The sequence below is a fragment of the Hypomesus nipponensis genome, chromosome 21 (assembly GCF_054491055.1).
Source record: "Hypomesus nipponensis isolate SF chromosome 21, ASM5449105v1, whole genome shotgun sequence".
Taxonomy (NCBI): domain Eukaryota; kingdom Metazoa; phylum Chordata; class Actinopteri; order Osmeriformes; family Osmeridae; genus Hypomesus; species Hypomesus nipponensis.
The window spans coordinates 545,051-561,058 of record NC_140381.1 but is presented as its reverse complement, the minus strand read 5'-3'; the positions used below and the strand labels follow the sequence as shown (position 1 = coordinate 561,058).

Below are 16,008 nucleotides of genomic sequence, written 5' to 3'. Positions count from 1 at the left end.
TACAAGACATGGATCACAGGATATGTGTGTATAGGGGGGGTAAAGTGCCCAATCACAGATTAACAATATCAACACAGTGGAGGAAGACTGTCCCTGCCCCCCACCCCTCCTCAAACACACACACACACAACCCCTATCACACACACCACACACAAACACACACACCCAACCCCTCCACACACACACTCTACCCCCCACCCCTTCTCTCTCACACACACCCTTAACACTCCCATGATGCATTGCTTTATTGATGTAGGTGTAGACTAGGGTGAATATATCAAGGTTGAAACAATGACGTCATCGCAAGGAGAACGTCATGGGACCAGGCCAAACTCATCACCCATAGCAACAGAAACCTAAATTAGCTAAAGGCTAACTTTAGCTCACCCTTCCAATCAACCACAATGCACTGAAGTAGCCAGGTAGCAGGTTAGCCAGGTAGCAGGTTAGCCAGGTAGCAGGTTAGCCAGGTAGCAGGTTAGCCAGGTAGCAGGTTAGCCAGGTAGCAGGTTAGCCAGGTAGCAGGTTATCCAGGTAGCCAACACTGGCCCCATGTTCGTGTCCATGAGCAAAACACTTTCTCAAAACACTCAAAGGCTCATCGGTAATTACCAAACATCTCCTTCATGTGTTCATCCCAGTAATCACCAAACATCTGCTCCTTCATGTGTTCATCCCAGTAATCACCAAGCATCTGCTCCTTCATGTGTTCATCCCAGTAATCACCAAGCATCTGCTCCTTCATGTGTTCATCCCAGTAATCACCAAGCATCTGCTCCTTCATGTGTTCATCCCAGTAATCACCAAGCATCTGCTCCTTCATGTGTTCATCCCAGTAATCACCAAGCATCTGCTCCTTCATGTGTTCATCCCAGTAATCACCAAGCATCTCCTCCTTCATGTGTTCATCCCAGTAATCACCAAACATCTCCTCCTTCATGTGTTCATCCCAGGACAAGGGCAGGTATTGGATCAGCGGTTATACCCTGCAGGCTCGAACAGGCACGACCAGGACAACCCCTCACAGTTCTAGAACATTCATGAAGTTCTGGAATATCTCATGAATTTTCTGTTCCGACAAAAATGGAAGAAAAAAACAAAACACCACTGGTCAGAGTGTCTCGTGAGACTCATGGTGTGTGAGTGTGTGTGTATCCTGCCTGGGAAGAACACTTCCAGCTTTTGCATGCTACACAAGAGTGTGTGTTTCATTGTTTATGGTCCAGAGTGCTACAAAAGGTTGATAAAACAAGTTCCCCTCGTCCCTAGGTCCCATGGCAGTGATGATTGTACAGATGCATGATGTGTATTGTAGTCAAACTGTAAAGTGTCCTCTTTTACGTTCATCCTGTTTGGTCTCTTCATGTCTTCTGTCATCTTCAGTCCATCCACTGTTACCTCACCTCTCCAGCTGTCCCACTCTCTCACCTCCTCCACTTTCCTAGCTAGCTCTCTCCCTCTCTCCTTCTCCATACTTTTTCTCTCCCTCTTTTCTCCCATCTTTCACATTCTCATCTATCCAGCTTCCATTTTATGATCTATCAATATTTAGCTTTCCTCCCCATTTTCCTCTTCACCCTCTTTCTCTTCCTCCTTCTCACCCTCATTCTCCTCCTCCTCTTCCTCTTCTTCCTCTATTGCCTCTTTCACTTCCTCCTTCTCTCCCTCCTGTTCACCCTCCACCTCCTTCTCTCCCTCCTCCTGTTCACCGTCCTCCTTCCCCTCCTCCACCTCTGTCTCCTCCTCTCCTCCTTCTACCAAGTCATCTTCCTCTCCTCCATCCCATGCGTCTCCTGCCTCCTCAACCTCTCTTCCTCCCTCCCCTTCCCCTTCACTTCCTTCCTCATCCTCCCATTCTCCTCCTCCCTCCCCCTCTCCTCCTCCCTCCTCCTTCCCCTCTCCTCTTCCTTCCTTTTCTCCCTCCTCTTCCCCCTCTCCTCTTCCCTCCTCTTCCCCCTCTCCTCCTCCCTCCTCCTTCCCCTCTCCTCTTCCCTCCTCCTCCTCTTCCCCCTCTCCTCTTCCCTCCTCTTCCCTTTCTCCTCTTCCCTCCTCTTCCCCCTCTCCTCCTCCCTCCTCCTTCCCCTCTCCTCTTACTTCCTTTTCTCCCTCTTCTTCCCCCTCTCCTCTTCCCTCCTCTTCCCCCTCTTCTCTTCCCTCCTCTTCCCCCTCTCCTCCCTCCTCTTCCCCCTGTCCTCCTCCCTCCTCCTCCCCCTTTCCTTCTCCCTCCTCCTCCCCTCCTACCTCCGCACCACAACAATAACATTCTCCATTGTGGTTCTCCTGATCTTGGTGCTGCTCCATCATCTCCTCTCCCTCTCCGTCTTCTCCTGCCTCCTCTCCCTCCCCCACCTCCTCCCCCCTTTTCAACCCCCCATTCTGGTTGTGATAGGCATGGCTGTGGCCGTTCTCCAGGTCCTCCATGCTGAACTGGAAGCGGGGCCTGTGATGGAGGTGTCTGTCCGGGGGAGGAGAGGGCGACTGGGGCACGGTGCTGAGGTACCACTCCCTGTTGTCCTCCAGGGTGTCCAGGAGCTCCTGGGCATCTGGGTGCACCAGGTCTGCCCACGTTTCCCACAGGGGGTGGGCGATGTAGTCTATAAACCCCACCTGGAGAGGAAAGGAGAGATGTAGTCTATAAACCCCACCTGGAGAGGAGAGATGTAGTCTATAAACCCCACCTGGAGAGGAGGGGAGAAGAGAGGAGAGGAGGATGACAGAGAGATGAAGTCTATAAACTCCACCTGGAAGAGAGGGGAGGGGAGGGGATGAGTGTGTGTGTCACCTGACTCTTCTCCACAGAAGCAGTGTGTTTGTCACACATGGGGCTGATCTCGATCCCATGCTCCCTCTCCTTGTCTCCTTGCCTGGAGGACATATCAACCAATCAACAGAGATGGACTGTACTTAAGTAGATCTTTCTGGTATCAGTACTTTACAATTTATTTTTCAGACTTTTTATTTTTTCACTCAAATTCGTTTTCCACAAATATCTGTAATAAAATACAATATCTATTATGTTGTTACTATACCATAATTAAACTGTGATTACACTGTTACTACATTGTTATTACACTGTTATTACAACATTATTACATTGTTATTACACTGCTATTACACTGTGGTTACATTGCGGTTACACTGTGGTTACATTATGGTTACACTGTGGTTACACTGCTGTTACACCATGGTTACACCATGGTTACACTGTTGTTACACTGTGGTTACACTGTGGTCACACTGTGGTTACACTGTTGTCATTACACTGTTGTTAGTTACACTGTTTATTAAATATCTTATCTCTTAAATATTCAAGCCAGACTTGTCACATTATTATTATTACATTATTTTATGGCAACTTTTATTTTATTGTATATTTTATTTTAATGTTATTCCACCTAGTATTGCTAGTTTATGTATCCTTAGTATAGTTAGACCACATATTTAAATTTAAGATTCCTATATGTTTATTGTATGCACCTTCCTGCCAAAGCAAATTCCTTGTCTGTGCAAACTTTCATGGCGAATAAATCCCTTTCTGATTCTGATTCAGATTAGTTCTAATCTGTATTTGGTGGCATGATCTCTCTCTCCTTTCAAAAAAAAAGTTTGGGAAAAAAAGTTTGGAAAGGTTGAACATTTTAAAAACAAGGTTTGAAACGTTTTTGTGTCGTGTTGTGTATCAAAAGGTTGAAAAATAAATTTAAGGAAAGTTTGGAACAAAAAATCTATCTATCCATCCATCCATCCATCTATCCATCCATCCCTCTCTAACCTGAAGAACTCCTCCATGATGCGTTCTGTCCACATGCGATAGATAGCCAGAGGCTTTGTGGGGTTACTGAGGTCTGCACAGTGAACCATGTTCCTCAGCACCTACACACCCACACACACACACACACACACACCATACAAGCACAAAGGCTCATATGCTTGGACATGTCAGTAGCTAGGACCTACAAACATTTACATTTAGTCATTTAGCAGACGCTCTTATCCAGAGCGACTTACAGTAAGTCAGGGGTGTCCAATCCTGGTCCTCGAGGGCCGCTGTCCTGCATGTTTTAGATGTTTCCCTGTTCCAACACACCTGATTCAAATGCATGTTCGTTACCAGGCTTCTACAGAGCTAGATAACGACCCATTCATTTGAATCAGATGTGCTGGAGCAGGGAAACATCTAAAACATGCAGGACAGCGGCCCTCGAGGACGAGGATTGGACACCCCTGCAGTAAGTACAGGGACATTCCCCCCGAGGCAAGTAGGGTGAAGTGCCTTGCCCACACAATGTCATTTGTCACGGCCGGGAATCAAACCAACCTTCTGATTGGTAGCCCTAACCACCATCTGACCCCTCTAACACACACACAGGGTCATGTGCTTGGACATGTCAGCAGCTAAGACCTACACACACACACACACACACCTGGATGTGTTCGGTGTACTGGTCTAACAGCAGAACTCCTGAGCTGGTCACCTTCTTGGTCTCCACCATGGTCTTCAGATCCGCCAGCAGGGTCATGTGCTTGGACATGTCTGTAGCTAAGACCTACACACACACACACACACACACACACACAGGGTCATGTGCTTGGACGTGTCAGTAGCTAAGACCTACACACACACACACACACACAGGGTCATGTGCTTGGACATGTGTGTAGCTAAGACCTACACACACACACACACACACACAGGGTCATGTGCTTGGACATGTCTGTAGCTAAGACCTACACACACACACACACACAGGGTCACGTGCTTGGACGTGTCAGTTGCTAGCACCTACAGAAACACACACACACACACACAAACACACGCACACACAGGGTCATGTGCTTGGACATGTCTGTAGCTAAGACCTACACACACACACACACACACACACACACACAGGGTCATGTGCTTGGACATGTCTGTATCTAGCACCTACACAAACACACACACACACACCACACACACCACACACACACAGGATCATGTGCAAACTCTTTACATTTCTACAGAATGGAAACAATGTTTTTATCATTAAAAAATATGAACACAAAGTCCCAGCATTCCCATCTGTGGCCCCTCCTCCTTCCTGCAGACTGGGCTGTGATTGGTGGAGGTGTGTGTCCTGCAGACTGGGCTGTGATTGGTGGAGGTGTGTGTCCTGCAGACTGGGCTGTGAATGGTGGAGGTGTATGTCCTGCAGACTGGGCTGTGATTGGTGGAGGTGTGTGTCCTGCAGACTGGGCTGTGATTGGTGGAGGTGTGTGTCCTGCAGACGGGGCTGTGATTGGTGGAGGTGTGTGTCCTGCAGACTGGGCTGTGATTGGTGGAGGTGTGTGTCCTGCAGACTGGGCTGTGATTGGTGGAGGTGTGTGTCCTGCAGACTGGGCTGTGATTGGTGGAGGTGTATGTCCTGCAGACTGGGCTGTGATTAGTGGAGGTGTGTGTCCTGCAGACTGGGCTGTGATTGGTGGAGGTGTATGTCCTGCAGACTGGGCTGTGATTAGTGGAGGTGTATGTCCTGCAGACTGGGCTGTGATTAGTGGAGGTGTGTGTCCTGCAGACTGGGCTGTGATTGGTGGAGGTGTGTGTTTGTGTGAGTCTCACCATGTCGATGACCAGCTTGCGGAGGGACTGTCTCTGCTTCTTGGGAAGGTTCTGGAAGATGTCACAGCTGGGCTCCTGCAGCAGCCTGAAGCCCACTGCCAGGTGGTGGTTCTCCAGGACCGACGAGTCGTTATACATGAGGGCCAGCTCCGAGTCTGCACACACACACACACACAGTGCAAACACGCATGGATCATTTATTTTACTGGCAGATATTAGAATGAGAATAGGGGAGATTTGTGTGTGAGTGTGTGTGTATGTGTGTGTGAACTCACTGGTGTTGATGAGGAACTGGTTGGAGACTCCAGGGTGGTCAACATCATGGATGGCAGCAGCAAACAGAGCAGCCAGGATCTCTAGATCAGTAAACACACCCTGACACACACACACACACCATACACACACACCATATACACACACCATACACACACCATACACACACCACACACCATATACACACACCATACACACACACACACACACACACCATATACACACACACCATACACACACAACATACACACACCATACACACACACCATATACACCATATACACACACCATATACACACACCATATACACACACCATACACACACACCATATACACACACCATACATGCACACACACACCATATACACACACCATACACGCACACCATACACACACCATATACACACACACCATACACACACCATATACACACACACCATACACACACACCATATACACACACCATATACACACACACCACACACCATACACACACACCATATACACACACACACACACACCATAAACACACACCATACACACACACCATATACACACACCATATACACACACCATACACCCACACCATATACACACACCATACATGCACACACACACCATATACACACACCATACACACACACCATACACACACACCATATACACACACCATATACACACACACCACACACCATACACACACACCATATACACACACACACACACCATAAACACACACCATACACACACACCATATACACACACACCACACACCATACACACACACCATATACACACACACCACACACCATACACACACACCATATACACACACACACACACCATACACACACCATACACACACACACACACACCATTGTTGCCAGGATGTGTAGTTTAAAGTTCATGGAGGTCGTTTATAGGTCAAAGGTTGTGTGTGTGTACTCACATGGAGGGCGGGGGAGGACAGCAGCACGTGGATGGACTGCGTGACGTCAGCGGCGTGCAGGCTGTTGTGGTATGCCACGTTGCCATGGTAATGATCCTCCAAGGTCAACACATAGTTCATGAAGGTGTCAACCGGAATCCTGAAGGTCTTCAACAGCTCCCGCTCCTGCAGACAGACACATACACATGCACATTACACATGCACATTACACACAAGTTTGCTTTTCTATTCTAGTGGGGCCCAAACATTCACTCCCATTTCAAACTGTTATTAAACCTGTTATTAAAACTGTTATTAAAACTGTTATTAAAACTGTTATTAAACCTGTTATTAAAACTGTTATTAAACCTGTTATTAAAACTGTTATTAAACCTGTTATTAAAACTGTTATTAAACCTGTTATTAAACCTGTTATTAAAACTGTTATTAAAACTGTTATTAAACCTGTTATTAAAACTGTTATTAAACCTGTTATTAAACCTGTTATTAAAACTGTTATTAAACCTGTTATTAAACCTGTTATTAAAACTGTTATTAAACCTGTTATTAAAACTGTTATTAAACCTGTTATTAAAACTGTTATTAAAACTGTTATTAAAACTGTTATTAAACCTGTTATTAAACCTGTTATTAAAACTGTTATTAAACCTGTTATTAAAACTGTTATTAAACCTGTTATTAAAACTGTTATTAAAACTGTTATTAAAACTGTTATTAAAACTGTTATTAAACCTGTTATTAAACCTGTTATTAAAACTGTTATTAAACCTGTTATTAAACCTGTTATTAAAACTGTTATTAAACCTGTTATTAAAACTGTTATTAAACCTGTTATTAAAACTGTTATTAAAACTGTTATTAAACCTGTTATTAAAACTGTTATTAAAACTGTTATTAAACCTGTTATTAAACCACTTAGCACCCGAGACTTGACCCAAACACTACACTGTCTCACCTGGAAGATGGCATACATAACGCAGCAGAGAGGTCTGTTTATGGACATCTCTGCCACCTTGAAGATGTTGAAGCTCCACTTGTTCAGGTCCTCCAGCTCCTACACACACACACATACATCAATGACTGTGTAAGTTAGGGGTTGGGGAAAAATCGATTCGCATTTGAATCGCGATTTAGTCTTTTAGCGATTTATGTTGATTCACAAATATCAAAAATCGTTTTTTTAAATAAAAACAATAAATGTCAAGGTTTTGATGCATTGGGATTTTTTTCTTCAACACAACTGCCTATCACAATCAAATAGAAACAAGTAACATTAAACATCAAACTGGAATCAAATGTAAGCATATATTGATTCGAAATATGAAAACAATTTGAATGGAAAAAATCGTGAATCAATTTTTAATCTAATCGAAACGTGAGGTACGAAAAGATTCCCATCCCTAGTGTAAGTGCATTTAAACATTTGTGTATGTGTGTGTGTGTGTGTGTGTGTATGTGTGTGTGTGTGTGTGTGTGTGTGTGTGTGTGTGTGTGTGTGTGTACCTGGGCCAGCTCGTCCTCCCGGGGGGAAGGCACCCCGAAGCGAGGCAGTGAGGCACTGGAGAGGGAGGAGCTGTGAGGCAGTTTCCTCACCCCCAGGATCAAGCTCAAGGGGAGCTCCTTCAGGGGGGACGGAGTCAGGTCCACCTCGTGCTGCTTGTCTGCACACACACAGGGAGTCAGGGAGTCAGGGAGTCAGGGAGTCAGGGAGTCAGGGAGTCAGGGAGTCAGGTCCACCTCGTGCTGCTTGTCTGCACACACACAGGGAGTCAGGGAGTCAGGGAGTCAGGGAGTCAGGTCCACCTCGTGCTGCTTGTCTGCACACACACAGGGAGTCAGGGAGTCAGGTCCACCTCGTGCTGCTTGTCTGCACACACACAGGGAGTCAGGGAGTCAGGTCCACCTCGTGCTGCTTGTCTGCACACACACAGGGAGTCAGGGAGTCAGGTCCACCTCGTGCTGCTTGTCTGCACACACACAGGGAGTCAGGGAGTCAGGTCCACCTCGTGCTGCTTGTCTGCACACACACAGGGAGTCAGGTCCACCTCGTGCTGCTTGTCTGCACACACACAGGGAGTCAGGTCCACCTCGTGCTGCTTGTCTGCACACACACAGGGAGTCAGGGAGTCAGGTCCACCTCGTGCTGCTTGTCTGCACACACACAGGGAGTCAGGGAGTCAGGTCCACCTCGTGCTGCTTGTCTGCACACACACAGGGAGTCAGGGAGTCAGGTCCACCTCGTGCTGCTTGTCTGCACACACACAGGGAGACAGGTACACAGGGACACAGGGAGACAGGGTGACAGGTAGACAGGGAGACAGGGTGACAGGTAGACAGGGAGACAGAGAGACAGGGAGACAGGTAGACAGGCAGACAGGCAGACAGGCAGACAGGTAGACAGGTAGACATGGAGACAGGTAGACAAAGAGACAGGGAGACAGGGAGACAGAGAGACAGGGAGACAGGGAGACAGAGAGTCAGGGAGACAGAGAGACAGGTAGACAGACAGACAGGTAGATAGGGAGACAGGTAGACAAAGAGACAGGGAGACAGGTAGACAGGCAGACAGGTAGACAGGGAGACAGGTAGACAAAGAGACAGGGACACAGGTAGACAGAGATACAGGGAGACAGGGAGACAGGTAGACAGGCATACAGGTAGACAGGTAGACAGTCTCACCCAGGAAGGTGCTGGAGATGTACTCTGACACCTGGTTCCCAGAGCGACTCGTCTCTGACAGGTGAGACAGCTCCCTGTTCAGCATCCGCTTGAACTGAGGGAGGAGGTCATGCTGGGGTTACATCAGGGTTAGGGTCATGTGATGGTTACCGTGGTGACCCGCTGGTGGTGGTTACCTTGTTTGAGGCCATGTCGGAGACGGAGCGGTGTGTCTGCAGAGTGTCCAGCTGCTCCAGACACCAGTCCAGCTCCAGCAGCGTCTCCTGGGCAACCTGCTGGTGCTGCTCCTCTGACAGAGCAGCTCCGCCCTGACGCTGGGGCGCCCCCCTGAGGACAGGAGCTGCAGCTTCAGCACACAACACCGCACCACACCACCACACCACCATACCACCATACCACCATACCACCACACCACCATACCACCATACCACCACACCACAGCACCACCACACCACCACACCACCACACCACCACACCACCACACCACCACACCACCACACCACCACACCTCCACACCTCCACACCACAACACCACCATACCACCACACCAACACACCACCACACCACCACACCACCACACCACCACACCACCACACCAACACACCACCACACCACCACACCAACACACCACCACACCACCACACCACAGCACCACCACAGCATCACACCAACACACCACCACACCTCCACAGCACCACCACACCACCACACCAACACACCACCACACCTCCACACCTCCACACCACAGCACCACCACACCACCACACCAACACACCACCACACCTCCACACCTCCACACCACAGCACCACCATACCACCACACCAACACACCACCACACCACCATACCACCACACCACCACACCACCACACCACCACACCACCACACCACCACACCACAGCACCACCACACCAACACACCACCACACCACCACACCACCACACCACCACACCACAGCACCACCACACCAACACACCACCACACCACCACACCACCACACCACAGCACCACCACACCACAGCACCACCACACCACCACACCTCCACACCTCCACACCTCCACACCACAGCACCACCACACCACCACACCACAGCACCTCCACACCACAGCACCACCACACCACCACACCTCCACACCACCACACCACAGCACCACCACACCACCACACCAACACACCACCACACCACCACACCACCACACCACAGCACCACCACACCACCACACCACCACACCACAGCACCACCACACCAACACACCACCACACCACCACACCACAGCACCACAGCACCACCACACCACCACACCATAGCACCACCACACCACCACACCACCACACCACCACTCCACCACACCCCCACACCCCCACACCACCACACCCCCACACCTCCACACCTCCACATCTCCACACCTCCACACCCCCACACCACCACACCACCACACCCCCACACCACAGCACCACCACACCACCACACCCCCACACCCCCACACCTCCACACCTCCACACCCCCACACCCCCATTCCAACACACCACCACACCTCCACACCTCCACACCACAGCACCACCACACCACCACACCAACACACCACCACACCACCACACCTCCACACCTCCACACCACAGCACCACCACACCACCATACCACCACACCACAGCACCACCACACCACAGCACCACCACACCAACACACCACCACACCACCACACCTCCACACCTCCACACCACCACACCACAGCACCACCACACCACAGCACCACCACACCACCACACCACAGCACCACCACACCACCACACCTCCACACCACAGCACCACCACACCAACACACCACCACACCACCACACCACCACACCACAGCACCACCACACCACCACACCACCACACCTCCACACCACAGCACCACCACACCACCACACCACCACACCATCAGCACCACCACACCAACACACCAACACACCACCACACCACCACACCACAGCACCACAGCACCACAGCACCACCACACCACCACACCACAGCACCACCACACCACCACACCACCACACCACCACACCAACACACCACCACACCACCATACCACCACACCACCACACCACCACACCAACACACCACCACACCACCACACCACACCACCACACCAACACACCACCACACCACCACACCACAGCACCACCGCACCACCGCACCACCGCACCACCGCACCACCACACCAACACACCACCACACCACCACACCCCCACACCACCACACCACCACACCCCCACACCTCCACACCTCCACACCTCCACACCCCCACACCACCACACCACCACACCCCCACACCACAGCACCACCACACCACCACACCCCCACACCCCCACACCTCCACACCTCCACACCCCCACACCCCCACACCCCCACACCACCACACCACAGCACCACAGCACCACCGCACCACCGCACCACCACACCACCACACCCCCACACCCCCACACCAACACGCCACCACGCCACCACGCCTCCATGCCCCCACGCCCCCACGCCTCCACGCCACCACGCCCCCACGCCCCCACACCTCCACGCCCCCACGCCTTCACGCCTCCACGCCTCCACGCCCCCACGCCTCCACGCCACCACGCCTCCACGCCACCACACCTCCACACCCCTACACCTCCACACCTTCACCCCTCCACACCCCCACGTCACCACACCACCACACCTCCACACCACCACACCCCCACACCACCACACCTTCAAGGGGAGGTCCCCAAACGACACTGACCTCATGGTTGCCGTGGAGATGTTGGCCAGGAGAGTGAAGTTGTTCCGGACCGACCGCAGACTGGCCAACACCTTTGTGACATCACAAGGTCAGGGGTCACTATGACAACACGGACACATGTAGAATGGAGCTCTCCTGACTACTGTATTCTATTCTTTCTATTTCTATGATATTTATCAGCACTCCAGCTTTCCAAAACCAGAACAGGTTTTTGTTATTAATTTACTTAAATTGTTATAAGTTTACTCTTTGTATTTCTATGTGTGTATATACACATGTATATGTAGTGTCTCTACATATGTGTATATCTGTGTGTGTGTGTGTGTATATATGTGTACATACATGTACCATTCCCCCCAAAGGTTGCTGCTTTGATACCCGGCCGTGCCAAATGACTTTGTGTCCTTGGGCAAGGCACTTCACCCTATTTGCCTCGGGAGGATGTCCCTGTACTTACTGTAAGTCGCTCTGGATAAGAGTGTCTGCTAAATGACTAAATGTAAATGTAATGTAACATATGTGTTTAAACAAGTGTATGTGTGTGCAACAGTGTTGTGACACACAGCAAACCGACCTGAGCAAACGGAGTAACAATGAAGTCTTCACCTGTATGTCTGAGAGAAGAGAGAGGAGAGGGGGAGAGAGGAGAGGGGGAGAGAGGAGAGGGGGAGAGAGGAGAAGGGGAGAGAGGAGAGGAGGAGAGAGGAGAGGAGGAGAGAAGAGAGGGGGAGAGAGGTGAGGGGGAGAGAGAAGAGGGGGAGAGAGAGAGGGGGAGAGAGGTGAGGGGGAGAGAGGGAGAGAGACGGAGAGAGAGACGGTGGGAGAAAACAGTATAAAGTTCTGTTATCCTAGATGTGCGTGTATGTTGCAGGCTACTTTATATAGACACTCCCCCTCCTCTCCCTGCCTCCCTCCCTCTTCCTCACCCCTCGCTGGTGGCAGAGTTGCGTGACAGTGTCTTGGGGGACATGTCGTAGTCGGAGTCGGAGCGGTACAGGAAGGACTCTCTTCTCTGGCCCTGGTGGAGGCAGGGGTGGAGGGTCAGCACCGGGCTCTGGGACCCCAGGGGGGTGTGGCCAGGAAACACCCCCCCGTTCTCCATCTCGTACCTGGAACACACGCAGCAACACATACACACAAGAAGGACAATGTGTGTTAGGAACTATTCCTGTGTGTGTGTCTGCGTGTGTGTGTATATAGTGTGTGTGTGTGTATCTGTATAAGTGTGTATATAGTGTGTGTGAGTGTGTATATAGTGTGAGTGTGTTTATAGTGTGTGTGTGTGTGTGAGTGTGTCTGTGTGTGTGTGTGTATTTAGTGTGTATATAGTGTGTGTGTGCATATAGTGTGTATATAGTGTGTGTGTGTGTGTGTGCGTGCGTACCCATCTGGGTGTGTGATGGCGATGCGTGGAGGTATGTGCAGGGGCAGGGTTGTGGGGCGGGGCACGTTGTTCTGAACCTCAGGAGAGCGCGTCCTGTCACGGGGCCGGAGCCAACATGGCACCTGCACCAATCGGGAAACAGAATAACATGACAGAATGACACAACAGCCAATGCATAGACACAGTCAGAGTTAGGCAGGTAACCCCGGTGACGGTTGGTCTGCAAGCTAGGTGCGTAGCTAGCCAATGTACACCTTGTATATTAAGTAGCTATTTACGTAACAGGTCGCTTGTTTGGAACTAGCTAGTCGTTAGCTGCTAGCTAGTTGTTAGCTGCTAGCTAGTCGTTAGCTGCTAGCTAGTCCCTCACCTGCAAACTGGAGGAGAGTCTCCTGCTCCGCCCCCTTCGCAGCTCCGCCCCCAGGGTAGCTCCCGACGTATAGGAGCGGCTGTACTGAGCAGGCTCCCCCCTCTCCCCGCCCCCGGGAGTCTCTGCATCGCTGTCCTGATCACAGGGGAGAGGGGGTGGGGAGGGGGAGGGAGGGAGGGAGGGAGGGAGGAGAGAGGGGAGGGGAGGGGAGGGGGAGGGAGGGGGAGGGAGGGGGAGGGAGGGGGAGGGAGGGAGGGGGAAGAGCGTTGGAGAAAGAGCAGAAGCAGAATGAAACAGAGAGACAGAGATTGAGAAACAGACAAGGAGATAAAATGAGTCATTGAAAAAGCAAGATCTACTCTAAAGGCCAATTTATACTTCTGTGTTTTTACGGACACGCACACAGGGAACGCCTTCTCCGTCAAGGAACTCCCTCTCCGAGCCCTCTCCGAGCCCCTGAGAGAGCTCTGCATGCACCTCCTGATTTTCCTGACTATCTGTCCGTCATTTTACTGATACCCCTTGGCTGTGATTGATCCGTTTAAGAACCGCTTGCGTCAGGGGCGGGGCGGGGATGCCGTGACCAACAAGAGAACAGAATCCTTTGACCGCCATTGTTGTAAGTTTTTTCAATTCATATTTCAGCTAAACAGTACATCAGCATCAGCATCTGAATTAAAATGTGACGAGAAATGGGCAGTGTAGTTGCAGAAAATGTGCTTATTTTATTGAGGAAACGACTCATGTGTAAATTTGCTCCAACTTTTCGATAACCTAGCTAGCATCGCAGTGCAGCGCCATCTACTGTTCTGGCAGTGAATTGCTTTCAGCACGCAGAGCCGTCCGACTCCGCGAGTCGGAGAGGTATAAATCGGCCTTAAGCATCCCTTCTGGACTCTGAGTACTTGTGCACTCCTGCAGTACCACACAATCCAGCAGGGGGCGCTCCATGTGAACAGCAGCTAACTAAGGACACTCAGAAAACACCACTGTATCCTTATATGTGTTATTATTGGAGATGTGTGTGTGGGGTGTGTGTGTGTGGGGCGGGGGCTGTGATTGGTGTGTAGAGTGTGTGTGTGGTATGTGTTTTTTGTGTGTGTGTATGGTGTGTTTGTGTGTGTATGGTGTGTGTGTGTGTGTACGGTGTGTGTGTGTGAATGAGCCCTCTCCTGATCTGCACTGCAGCACCGTAGCAACACTGGGGGAATGGCAGCAGTTGCTAGGCAACAGTGCCGTGTTTCCTCCATGCTGCGTTTGAAGTCCTTCAGATGTACACACACACACACATCATACACACACACACACACATCATGCACACACACGTCATGCACACACACACATCATGCACACACACGTCATGCACACACACACATCATGCACACACACACATGTCCACACGTACAAATAGTCTCACACACATTTATCCCAAAAAGAAGTGTGGTACAACAAGTACCATCTATGCAGGTGTCCCGACACTAGGACTCTTCCTGTAAACAAACCACTCTCTCTCCTCACCGCCTCTCTCTCTCCTCTCCGCCTCTCTTTCTCCTCTCCGCCTCTCTCTCTCTCTCTCTCTCTCTCTCTCTCTCTCCTCTCCGTCTCTCTCCTCTTCGTCTCTCTCCTCTTCGCCTCTCTCCTCTCCGCCTCTCTCTCTCCTCTCCTCCTCTCCTCCTCTCTCTCCCCTCCTCCAAGTCTTCCACACACACAAACACCTTACACACACGCACCCACTGCTGTCTGTCTGGGCAGAGAGAGCTTGTCTATGCGAGGATGTGTGTGTGTGTGGAGAGTATTCATCTATCTGTGTGTGTGTATGTAGAGTGTATTCATCTATCTGTGTGTGTGTATGTAGAGTGTATTCATCTATCTGTGTTTGTGTGTTTAACTGTGTGTATGCACCTCAATGTATGTATATGTGTGTGTCTGTGGTGTGTGAGTAAGGTGTGTGTGTACCTGTTCTCCAGTGACCATCAGCACGCTACGACTCTTCTTCAT

At 50.4% G+C, this 16,008-nt stretch overlaps 1 protein-coding gene across 1 annotated transcript; it reads right to left on the bottom strand.

Moving 5' to 3' along the window:
- Positions 1-598: 598 nt before the first annotated feature.
- On the bottom strand, positions 599-16,008 carry LOC146237215 (3',5'-cyclic-AMP phosphodiesterase 4C-like). Its single transcript, XM_084685888.1, has 18 exons — positions 15,967-16,008; positions 14,011-14,145; positions 13,641-13,762; positions 13,183-13,365; positions 12,831-12,870; positions 12,226-12,327; positions 9,677-9,808; positions 9,501-9,594; positions 8,325-8,482; positions 7,777-7,875; positions 6,822-6,986; positions 5,875-5,974; positions 5,600-5,754; positions 4,425-4,547; positions 3,773-3,873; positions 2,783-2,864; positions 2,095-2,607; positions 599-934 (listed from the first exon to the last, which is right to left on the bottom strand). The coding sequence occupies exons 1-18, from the start codon at positions 16,006-16,008 to the stop codon at positions 599-601; spliced, it is 2,682 nt and encodes an 893-aa protein (XP_084542014.1).